The following is an 11,640-nucleotide window of genomic DNA, read 5'->3' as shown; positions in this document are numbered from 1 at the left end:
GATTTGCATGGCAACCTTCCTCGCTGGAAGAAGTTACTAATCTGAAGGAGCTTACCCAGGCTGTGCTTGTGATAGGTGGAGTTGGGAACTGGATAGGAAGGTATGAGCTCAGATGGAATAACTCTTTATGGCTATTATGGGACCCAACCAAATATGCAGGGACTGGTATGTTTTTTTTAATTATCTTTGTTGGTTGGCTTTTCTTTTGAAACTGTAGTAATCTTCTTATTTTGTTAAGTACATGTGTGTGTGTATATATAATGTATATATTATATATATTTAACTGTAGTTAAACTATATAGAATCACCTCATGATGGTTACTATGTTAATCAACAAAGCATGCAGGGGCTGGTATGTAAACTGTACATGTTTACCTTAGTTTAAACGAATGCACTTTTGGGTGTTGGTTCAAAATGAGATTTTTGAGATATTTATAACTCGAATGTTATCTGAATATTATAATGAAAGCAATAGCAGATAAGACTTCTAGCTCAACATCAGTTGTAAGTTTACGTGTTTTTATTTTACTTCGAATATTATAATAAGTTGTTTTTATGATTTTAATGGTATGAACTAACTACAAGACATTTGAACTATGATATTAAATTGTTTTTATGATTTTAGATTGTCAATAGTTCAATAGAATAATGGAACACTGGTTGTGGCTTTGTGCATTAGATATAAGAGGAATGGTAATTGCATTCTTTGATGGAAGAGAATGTACACATATGAACTATAATAATAAATTGTTTTTAAGATTTTAGATTGCTAAAAATCAGACTATCTACCTTTTTTTAGTTAAAAATCATAGTGTAGAAGCTCTCAGCAGAGTTGAGTTGGGTACTTTGGTGAGGTATAAACATTTTTTGGCTTCAGAAATTTATTTATGCTTTGGCTGCTTATCATGTTAGTAACTTTGTTATCTATAATTGGATTGTACCTTAAATAGCTGAATTGATAAAAAGAAGTTACATGTTAAATTATGGTCCTTTAAAGGAAACATTTAACTTATACCCATTAAGTTATTAACCCACATTACCAATGTTTGCTAATTTACAGCGATCAAAACTGGAAGAAAACAGGGAAGGAAAAAGTTTGTTAGCAAGATGTGACAAACTACTAAACAGTATAACTGAACTGAACAACATCACTAAGTGACACACGAGCTTCAACTCAGTCATACCGAGTTTAGTCTGTTCTCGACTCAACGTTTGACAAAGATGAATCGTTATCCCAATCACATGTCATGAAACGCAACATTGATTTCAAAGGTACGCAAACACACAGAAACACAAATGTTCGGATTTCAGAAAACAAATCTTCACGGCGTTCTCCAGCAGTGTCAACTGTGAACCTGCAACGTGAACACACACCCTTTTTTGTTATTTACTTTCATATCAATGACATCACGAAATCAGTACGCTAGGCGTATGTTAGGGGAATAATGCTTACAGAAGCTAACATGCGCAGATGGTGGCTGTCACATGACCAACGCAGTCTCACATGCGACTATCGTCGGCCCTCTGACGACAACTGCGTCTTAAAGTCAAATTTTCGTTGAATAATCGTCGGAGTGTAACTGTTATCGATGTTAGTGTTTAATTTTTATACATCGACCGATACCATATTTTTTTCAAAATTAGTAATGGTACTTTATTTTTGAAACATTAGTTTTATTCAATTATCTTATTCTGCATCCGGAAACATCTTCCTTAAAAAGTTGGTAAATCATTTTATAAAATATACACAAGGTCTTATGTTCAAATCTCACAACTTAAAAAATCTAATTTTGTTTCAGATTTGGCTGTTGATCTGGAAGAGGACATCTGGCGCTTGGTTGTTTCTTCGGCAACTTTAACCAAAGACATAGAGTTCAGCGCTGACGACTCTCACATCACATATATTGTGAAAATACTCCGAGCATCAAAATATCTTTCAGACTACTCAAGCGTTATCTACTTTCTCGAAAAACAACAAAATGTTTAAAAGTCATCGGAAAAAGATACGGCAAGATGTTCAAAGCTCCAAAGGAAGCTCGTGTTTGACACCATTAATGAAATCATCGGCAGAAACAGAGGACAACCACCATGGAAGTTAACGGAATCAAGCGACTCTGTGAAGGAGAACTGTTGTGAATTTCAAAAGATTCGCAAATCGGAAACGGCTAAAAATTTTTTCGCGGTCCGATGTAAACGACATCTTGTGATCAGATGATACGTAGCAGCTAAATATGGTGTTTTTGTGCAATTGATTCTTGGCAGTCTGGCAGGTATATGGTTTAATTACACCATGGATATTGATAGCTATCTTTAGCTACCGAATATGTTCGTCAAGGTAGCAATCTCTCTATTCTCATAAGATTTTGTTCATTATTTACTCTTAAGTCCCTTAGTGATAATCTTTGGTCTTCATGGTCAATCAGTAGCCGTTTAGTTGCTGTTTACACCATTATATTGTAGTAGTGTTGTGTTTATAACAATTTAGGTTTGATTGTTTTGATGTTATACGTACATGTTATCAACATATTTGAGATTGTATTATATTTTTTTATTTATTCATTTTAGTTTGTCTAAAATTGTAGAGCCTTAAAGAGTTGATTTGTGTGTACATGGCCTCCAATCTTATGTGAGAAACAGATAGTTCCCATTTAGTGACCAAAGACCTTTGTTCAACAAAATAATTTTGTATCAATATCCATGGTGTAATTAAACCATATACCTGCCATATTTTTTTTCTTTTTAATTTAATCAACTTATCATTTGTCGTGTAAGGATTTCATCACAATTATCAGAGTACTAAGTTTGACATTAATCGATGAGTCTTAGTAAAAGAAAATAGAAAACAAAATACATATAATTTCCTAAAACACACGTTTATAATATGTTTATGAATTTTATTAGGGGGAATTGGCCTGTAATAATCTCACCTATACCTTATTGGCCATTAATAATCCCACCTCAGAATATTCCTCCCACCAGTCCCACCTTTCACCTATTTTTCCTACAATGGTCCCCCGTTAGAAAAACTTAACGGAGTTAAGTTTTTTCCCAAATTATAAACAGATTTTTTAGGGCTTTTTATTAGAACGATGATATGAGTCCATTGATATAAAACTTACTTTGAAATGGTGCTCCAAGTGACTTGATTTTGGTTAATTGGAAATTTAAACACCCGAATTGAAGCGCCGTTTTCATCATTTGGAGCACCATTTCGAGGCAAGTTTTACATCAATGGACTCGTATCGTCGTTCTAATAAAAAGCCCTAAAAAATCTGTTTGTAATTTGGAAAAAAGCTTAACTCCGTTAAGTTTTTTTAATGGGGGACCATTGTAGGAAAAATAGGTGAAAGGTGGGACTGGTGGAGGGAATATTCTGAGATGGGATTATTAATGGCCAATAAGGTCTAGGTGGGATTATTATAGGCCAATTTCCATTTTATTAGTTGAAATTCAAGTAAAAGCATAATATAATATAATTTAAAAACAAATATAACATTTTGTATGAGTTTACGAAACATTTTTATACTGAGATCTCATTAAGAATTAAAAGGTTATTAGCTTTAAACGAAAATTATGAATACACATGGAGACAAAGTTAGGATACTAATAAACGGAACAAATAAATTATTGTGGAAAAGGAAAGAAGATACTAATGAGTTTGAAAATGTTGTTTATGTACTTTTTATTATTGAAAAGTAAATTTTCCTAGCCCGGATGTTCCCGGGTGATAGCCTAGTGTTATAATAATTAAATAACAGAAAAGCAGTTCATTATAATGTAGAAAACAAAAAATACTGAATCCTATCAGCTATCAGCCAACCGAAACCCGGAACCAAGTGCAGCAAAATTGATATTTAAGGAAAATTCAAGGGTATAATTGGGAACTCACTTTCTCACCTACCCAAAAAAATCACACACCTCTGCTTTTACTTGTTCCAGACCCACTACCAACCATATTATGTACAACACTTGCACTTCTTAATATTTTAAACTAAACTTAATCATTTGACTAATAAAAGTTAAATTAGATTCCAAAACTAAACAAATTCTAAAACTATTTATAGTTATAAAATTACTGATTTTAATTATCAATAATATCGCATATCGATTTTATAATAAATTTTAATTATTTTCAAAATTCATTTCTAAAAGTTTCCCCACAACATTTTATAGAAAAAAAATAACTTTACACAAAGTGTAAAATATATCTAAAACTATTTAATTAATTTTGCTAATTTGTAACTATTTAATTTTAAATTTGTTTTGAACATAAAAAAATCTCATGTGTAAACCCACCATGTTCAAGACTATGTCTAAGGTCAACTACTCGACTGCCATGAAACCGTGTCCCCTTGATGCGCGAGAACCGAATAGAATCCGTAAACATTCGCCCCACGTCAGATTCGAACCTGGAATTAAAGCCTCGATTTATCTCTTCTCTCAGATGTCTCTCGAAAATGACATAGGCAGGAAACGAACCCGGCTCTACTAGACCATTTGAACACTTGACCAAACACATGTAACTATTTATTTAATTAATTTTGCTAATTTGTCACATCCACACTCATTTACACCTATATATACACATACACACCCACCCTCAAAATCTGCATCTAACCTTCCAATCACAACACCATGGCAACGTCAGCCACCACCCCCAACACCCTCCTCCTCAAAAACCCTACCGCACGCGCCACCGTCAAGCCCTCACCCACCCACGCCTTCCCAACCCCACGTGCCACCGCCAAACCCCTCTCCATCAAATGCCAACACTCTGCCACCACTGCCGCCCCTGTATCCCCACCCACCACCTCCACCGACCGCCTCTTCAACTTCGCCGCCGGTCCCGCCACCCTGCCGGAAAACGTCCTCTTAAAAGCCCAATCGGAGCTCTACAACTGGCGCGGCGCCGGCATGAGTGTCATGGAGATGAGCCACAGAGGCAAAGAGTTTTTATCAATCATTCAAAAAGCAGAATCAGATCTGAGAAAATTACTCGACATCTCCGATGATTACGCCGTCTTGTTCCTTCAAGGCGGCGCTACCACCCAATTCGCTAGCATCCCGTTAAACATATGTAAACCGGAAGATCCGGTTGATTACATCGTCACCGGTTCATGGGGCGACAAGGCGTATAAAGAAGCAACAAAATATTGCAAACCTAAAGTAATCTGGACCGGTAAACCGGAGAAATACACCGGGTTACCGGTTTTTGATGAGTTGGATCAGAGTATTAACGCAAGGTATTTGCATATATGCGCCAATGAAACTATTCACGGTGTTGAGTTTAAAGATTACCCCACTGTAAAAAACAAAGATGCGGTTTTGGTAGCTGATATGTCTTCTAACTTTTGTTCAAAACCGGTTGATGTTTCGAAATTTGGGATCATTTATGCAGGGGCTCAGAAGAATGTGGGCCCATCTGGGGTTACAATTGTGATTATAAGGAAAGATTTGATAGGCCATGCTCAAGAAAGTACTCCGGTTATGTTGGATTACAAGATCCATGCTGATAATAATAGTTTGTATAATACGCCACCGTGTTATGGGATTTATATGTGTGGGTTGGTTTTTGAGGATCTGTTGGCACAAGGTGGGTTGGTGGAGGTTGAGAAGAAGAATGTGAAGAAGGCTCAGATTTTGTATGATGCGATTGATGGGAGTGGCGGGTTTTATCGGTCGCCGGTTGAGAAGTCGGTTAGGTCGTTGATGAATGTGCCGTTTACGCTTGAGAAGGCGGAGTTGGAAGGGGAGTTTGTGAAGGAAGCGGCGAAAGAGGGGATGGTTCAGCTTAAGGGGCATCGGTCGGTTGGTGGGATGAGGGCGTCGATTTATAATGCGATGCCGTTGGCTGGGGTTGAGAAGTTGGTGGCTTTTATGAAGGAGTTCCAAGCTAAACATGGTTAGGGTTTGGTGGTTTTAGGGTTTGTTTTGTAGTGTTTTGTTGTTTGCTTGTTCTGTTTTTGATCTTTCTGTCGTGTTATGTTACTATGTGTCTTGTTTCTTGATCTTGATCTGTATAAGTTGCTTGATACATGGGTTGGATTGCAACAAGAATCTTTAAGTTGCTTGATACATGAATTGGATTGCAATAAGAATTTTAAAGTAGTTTTGTTCAGTCATTATTTGAGGTAGCATTATGATAAATACATGAGAATTGCAAGTTAGAATTGGGCAACAACCCGCGAATCCGATTTACCTCGGGGTTTTGAAAACCGATCTAGTCTTCAAGCTCGATGATCTTCACCACGGAATCATCACCGACCTTTTGGCAAACGACAACACGATCGTGTGACTTGACCATACCACTAGCCTTTCCATGATCCAATGCAATCTTTAAGATCGACTCATTTGTTGCACTTGTTGACTCCGCCTGCCACCAAAATGACAATATACGCAAATAAGAAATCATGCCTAAGCTCTCGTCAAAATTAGAGAATTTAAGAATGCGATTGTTGACATGTTTGTAACGAGAATGGTGGCATGAAAATAAAAAGGGTTTGGATGATTGGGAAAAATCTCACAGGATGCCGAGGATCTGCAAGCATTGGAAAGAGCCCCCTAACGATGAGAGATTGTCTTGCCTGCATAACAACGACAGGATCACTCGCAATAATTATTTTTAAAAGAAAAGAACAATCTAGCTGCTAATTAATGTTCCAGCTAGTATCAAAGTATTGGTCATAGTATAGTATACCTCAAAAGAACCCGTTAATGTCCATCGTAGTTGATTTGTTTTCAAACGAGGAATCACAACTGAAATCACAGGCATTGTGGGCCTATATTTTGCAATTAATCTGCAATATCGTGTAGTTGCTTAGATCCGAATATCGTAATACCGTATATATTTTTGTGAAAACGTTGGGAGCGATAAATCTTGATAACAAAATTAAATCGGAGAATGTACCACCAAGGGGTGGTGGCGCAGTTGGCTAGCGCGTAGGTCTCATAGCTAAAGAGTGATCCTGAGGTCGAGAGTTCGAGCCTCTCTCACCCCATACTTTTTTATTCTTTTTTAACAATAGCATGATCACTTCTACCGTCCAAATCATTTTATAAAAAAATAAACTATTATTGAAATAACGTGACTTTTTTTGTAATAAATATGTTAAAATAAAAGTTTTGGCAAAAATTTGTTGTGTCAATCTAACTAGACCCAGCCCGTTTTGACCCGTATCACACATTCACACGTCGATGCATACAGACCTGGCAGCTCTCCCTGATGACGTGAAGCAAATGATTACAGAAGCCTTAACCTTGATCGCAGCGCGCACCTGGATCAAAAAAATAAAAAAAATTATGAACATCGATAGTGAATTCATAATACGAGAATGTTGACGACGAACAAGAGCAAAATAAGAGCTGAAAAAGTGAAGTTGAATACCGCAGAGGAAGCGATTGATTCCATGTGGGACATTGGTTCTCTAACATGTTTCACAGTCTTCTTAAAGAATAAATCTTGATTGAACACCTTTTCTGACTGCGACGAAGATTTATACGAATTAGTATCCAGAAACGTAATTGGTATGAGGTTTACAACTAGAGAGCAACAAAAAATCTACCTCTGCGCAAATTTTACCAACGGTAGAGATAGTGTCAACAGGGTATAATCCTCTCAAGGTCTCGGCACCTAGAATAATTGCATCACTACCTGAACCAGAGGAACTATATTAATAAATGGTATAATGGTTTAATCACCTCTAGCTGAACCATAGAAAATAAAAATACATACCATCCAAAACAGCATTAGCAACATCAGTTGCCTCAGCGCGAGTGGGCCTCAAGTTGTCTGTCATGGTGTCCACAACTCGAGTAATTACTGCAGGTTTTCCAGCCATGTTGCACTTGTAAACAGCTTGTTTTTGAAACAAAAACACCTAAAATACCAGAAACCATAAAGTTGGGATTAATCATCATTTTCACTGAGTGTGTGTACGCTTAAAGGTTTATAAACTAAACGTACCTTTTCTGGGGGCAGATCTATCCCAAGATTTCCTCGAGAAAGGATTATACCATCTGCTTCTTGTAGGATTTCGTCAAAATGGGTTAGACCCTGCAAGAAAAAGCAATGTAGATTGATGTTAGCCATAAAAAATAGACGATTTAATCACCTGTAGCTTAAAAACTATAGCATCGTACTTCAAAATTTTCAATCTTTGCAAAAATCTGAGTTTGATTGAGATCACCCAATTTGGAGAGGTATTCACGAGCCTACATGACAACAGAAATGAACAAAATAAATTTCTATAAACATAGTAGAAAAGTAGTGAAGGTCAAGATAGAAGAGTTTATATAAAGCTGACGAATAAATATTATCAATGTACAGGAAGTCTTCTTACTTGCCGTACGTCTTCTGCGCGACGGGTATAAGACAAAGAAAGGAAGTCTATATTGTTACGTAGTCCCCATGTGCTTATAACCTTAAATTTGCAATAAATATAAGATAAGAACAAGAATATATATATATATATATATATATATATAAGCACTGCCAAGAAGCTATATGCCTACTAACTTATGAAGATATATGTTTCCAAACAATTGAACAGCCAATCACTCATATAAAGAACTCAAACTAGCTACATATGGTTTGACGCAAATTTTAATGATCTAATATCGCACACTGGTACCACTAAAAGATGTTAGAATAAAGTTTGTAGTGTTTCCAACAAAAATCGGTAAAGCAGCAAAAGCTCAAATAAGGAAATGCTAGCGCTAGTGCTAATGCCAATACTTACGATCTTGTGACCATAAGAACATTTAACGGAAACACAAAAGAAGGTTCACCTCCTTATCTTTATCAGTAAGGGTTGGCAGATCAATACGGATTTGGGACACGTGTAAGGTGAATAGCGACCCAGATAAAGTGGCAGAATTCTTTATCAGACAAACAACATCCTCTCCTTTCACCTCATTGACCTGTGAATCAAGAAAGCAGAAATTAATGGTTGCAAAAAAACTGATTGGAAAACATCAAAGTCTATAAAAAAATCTATGTCTTAAGATATGCGAAATGTTCTTTGGTGCTGCCTTACCTCCAACCACACAGAAGTTGTTTCACTTCCTGTGAACAAATACTGTCCAATGAAAATGGTGTCACCAGTTTTCACAGCCTACAAAGAGTGAAGAGTTTAACTTTAGAAACTATAGGCTTCATAAGCATATATACTGGCCTTCTTTTTACTAGTAAGATGTTTTATTTTACCAACAAGCTTCTTTAACATCATATGTTAGTTCTTGTGGATGACACTAACATTTACATACTTAACGCATTACCTTTGAAAGCCCACTAAAGTTTATTGGTAACAGATTTGAAGTGGCTTCTTGTTCTTGATTGGATGTGAGGGTGACCAAGGTTTCTGCCTCCAGAGAAATAGGACGCTCGGTTTTGTTGACAACTTGCAACTCTGGGCCAACGGTATCCAACAGAATCTGGTAAAAGAGGACGTCCATGAACTAATAAATCTTGCCATCATATTACGGGTTGGAAAAGCCTTATATGTAATGAATTCTACACTTTATAAGTGAAAGAGGAATATGGAGAATAGTTTTTAGTTCTGTGTGCAGGAAACAAACTTACAGCACAAGGCTTTCTTGTACTCTTCATAGCGACCCTAAGGTTTTCCAGTGTTTCTTGATGAAATTCAGTGTCACCCCACGAAAAATCAAATCGTGCCACTACACAAACAGTATATGATTCCAAGAGAACTTATTCAGTACTGTAGCACATCTAATTAAGACAGCACAACATCAACTTTATAAAAGAAAAATAACAAACTAATAATTTCATTTTCAGTTCAGCTATATCCAATTAATTTCAGTACACAGCGCTTAAACAGAAAAGGTTGTACCGAGTCCGAGGTTTTTCTATTAATGAAAATAATGATATCGTGTTAAACAATCCAAAACACAAGCAGAAATAGAACACCTGTAATCTTTAAAATTTTGATGCACTTGACCATGAAGTCAACATGTATCTCAGGTAAGGGAAAATTATCAAGATAGACAAGTTGACCAAGCAAAGCAAATTATCTAAACAGACATTGACTGCCGGCTATGGCTTAGCAGACGTTTAAAATTCAATGTGAGTCAACTTGTCTGTTTTGATAAATTTCCCTTCAGATAAACAAACCTAAGCGACTTTCATCATCTGAACAACACAATAGAAAGTAAACATTACCTGACATCCCAGCCTTAAGGCAGCTTGATATCGTCTCAACCGATCGAGATTTCGGTCCCAGTGTCCCAACGATCTTCGTCATAGCAGGAAAGAAACTCTACGCAGCAGTAATCAGATATATCTCCCATTAACACTCACAAAACACAAAAATTCACACACAAAACTATTGCTATTTTTTTCCAATAACCAGTAGGGTTGAGATCTGTACAATTGAAATTAACCTACTAAATGTACAAATAACTAGAGTAATTATTATTATTATTATTGAAATTAATCACCAGGTCCATAATTACTTAAGTGTTAGCATAACTACTCTATATATTTGTAGTTAAATTAAATCTATCTGGATCCTAACACGCTAACACATAACAAGAATAACCGAAGATTATCACATAATTTCCATCAACAATCCTACTAGTTCCAAAAAATTCACAGCAATTGCAGGCTCAACTAGTGAAATATGCTACATAAACTATGTAATCGATCGAACTTGTAACAATTTTATCGAACAAAGTCGGTCCTCTGGTAGCTCAAACTGACAACAATCATACATACAAGTATATAGCAATGATTTGAGATTACTTACAGGTTTAGAAGGCTCGAGAATTGAAGCCATCCGGATCGGTTCCTCGAGAAGCAAGTGATGCGAATGCATCTGGAACAACAAACAAGTGATCGGTGAGTTGAGATCTGAAATCACGAGTGATGATAATGTAAGTTTTCAGGTTGTGAATTTGTGGAGAGATAACCGTCGCCGAGTGGACGTCAAGATCATCAGAGGTTTTTTCAAGTGTAAAAATGGCTATATGCAACCTAAAGTACAAGTGGTTAAGGGTATGGTACAAGTTGTTATAGCGTTGTTGCTCTGGTTTTGGTAATTTGGTGTTTGTAGGCGTGGAGAAAGTTGCTGTGGAATAAAGGTCAGGTCAACGATGGGTAAGTTGCCACGTGGATGACACGTAGCACTGGGACAGCTCTTAGTCTTATCAGTTATCCCCCAAGATCTCAACTATGGTCCATCCAATTAAAGTGTTTAAAGTTATAGCACGTGAGTTGAAAAAGGTAACAGATTACAGATCTTTGATTTGAGAACTTTACACTAGTTTCGTAAAAAATCGCAACTATGTGATAATTAGTCGGCGGTAATTGCTAGTCGGTAACCGGCTATTAACCGGCCAAAAATCGGCGACTTCGCCTGGTCAAAAATCTATAAATTCCGGCCAAAACCTGTAAATTCCGGCCAATTTCCAACAAAAACATGTCAGATGTGAATTCCAACAATTAATCTTGTATACTTAAAAAAGTATAATTAAGGAAGGGTTAAAACATGTCTACTTAAAATATTTACCTATAAAAATTAGTTGAAGAAGGGTTAAAACCTGTCTACTTAAAATACTTAAAAATTAGTTGAGGAAGGGTTAAAACCTGCTTACCTAAAATATTTACATAAAACTGAAAAT

General features: G+C 36.4%; 2 protein-coding genes and 1 non-coding gene across 3 annotated transcripts; 2 read left to right on the top strand and 1 right to left on the bottom strand.

Moving 5' to 3' along the window:
- Window positions 1-4,583: 4,583 nt before the first annotated feature.
- Window positions 4,584-6,122, top strand: LOC110872406 (phosphoserine aminotransferase 2, chloroplastic-like). Its single transcript, XM_022121197.2, has one exon. The coding sequence runs from the start codon at window positions 4,636-4,638 to the stop codon at window positions 5,905-5,907; it is 1,272 nt and encodes a 423-aa protein (XP_021976889.1). The 5' UTR covers window positions 4,584-4,635; the 3' UTR covers window positions 5,908-6,122.
- LOC110872405 (pyruvate kinase 1, cytosolic) lies at window positions 6,046-11,180 on the bottom strand. The gene is made up of 16 exons (XM_022121194.2): window positions 10,767-11,180; window positions 10,181-10,277; window positions 9,581-9,678; window positions 9,277-9,432; window positions 9,036-9,113; window positions 8,788-8,919; window positions 8,340-8,420; window positions 8,140-8,211; window positions 7,964-8,053; window positions 7,733-7,877; window positions 7,563-7,651; window positions 7,385-7,480; window positions 7,207-7,274; window positions 6,698-6,797; window positions 6,525-6,584; window positions 6,046-6,373 (listed from the first exon to the last, which is right to left on the bottom strand). Exons 1-16 carry the CDS (start codon window positions 10,833-10,835, stop codon window positions 6,221-6,223), a joined length of 1,584 nt encoding a protein of 527 aa, XP_021976886.1. The 5' UTR covers window positions 10,836-11,180; the 3' UTR covers window positions 6,046-6,220.
- TRNAM-CAU lies at window positions 6,914-6,998 on the top strand. Its single transcript is given in 2 exon segments — window positions 6,914-6,951; window positions 6,963-6,998. It is a non-coding gene; the product is annotated as a tRNA-Met (tRNA).
- Window positions 11,181-11,640: the final 460 nt, after the last annotated feature.

The sequence above is a fragment of the Helianthus annuus genome, chromosome 8 (genome assembly GCF_002127325.2).
Source record: "Helianthus annuus cultivar XRQ/B chromosome 8, HanXRQr2.0-SUNRISE, whole genome shotgun sequence".
Lineage (NCBI taxonomy): Eukaryota > Viridiplantae > Streptophyta > Magnoliopsida > Asterales > Asteraceae > Helianthus > Helianthus annuus.
The sequence above is the reverse complement of the archived record's forward strand: the minus strand, read 5'-3'. Positions and strand labels throughout refer to the sequence as shown.

Coding starts and splice junctions, on each gene's coding strand:
- LOC110872406 (XM_022121197.2), top strand. CDS start 4,636: ATGGCAACGTCAGCCACCACCCCCAACACCCTCCTCCTCAAAAACCCT.
- LOC110872405 (XM_022121194.2), bottom strand. CDS start 10,835: ATGCATTCGCATCACTTGCTTCTCGAGGAACCGATCCGGATGGCTTCA. Junction 8,421..8,787: donor TTACTGATAAAGATAAGGAG/GTGAACCTTCTT, acceptor TGCAAATTTAAG/GTTATAAGCACATGGGGACT. Junction 8,054..8,139: donor CAAAGATTGAAAATTTTGAA/GTACGATGCTAT, acceptor TTTTTCTTGCAG/GGTCTAACCCATTTTGACGA.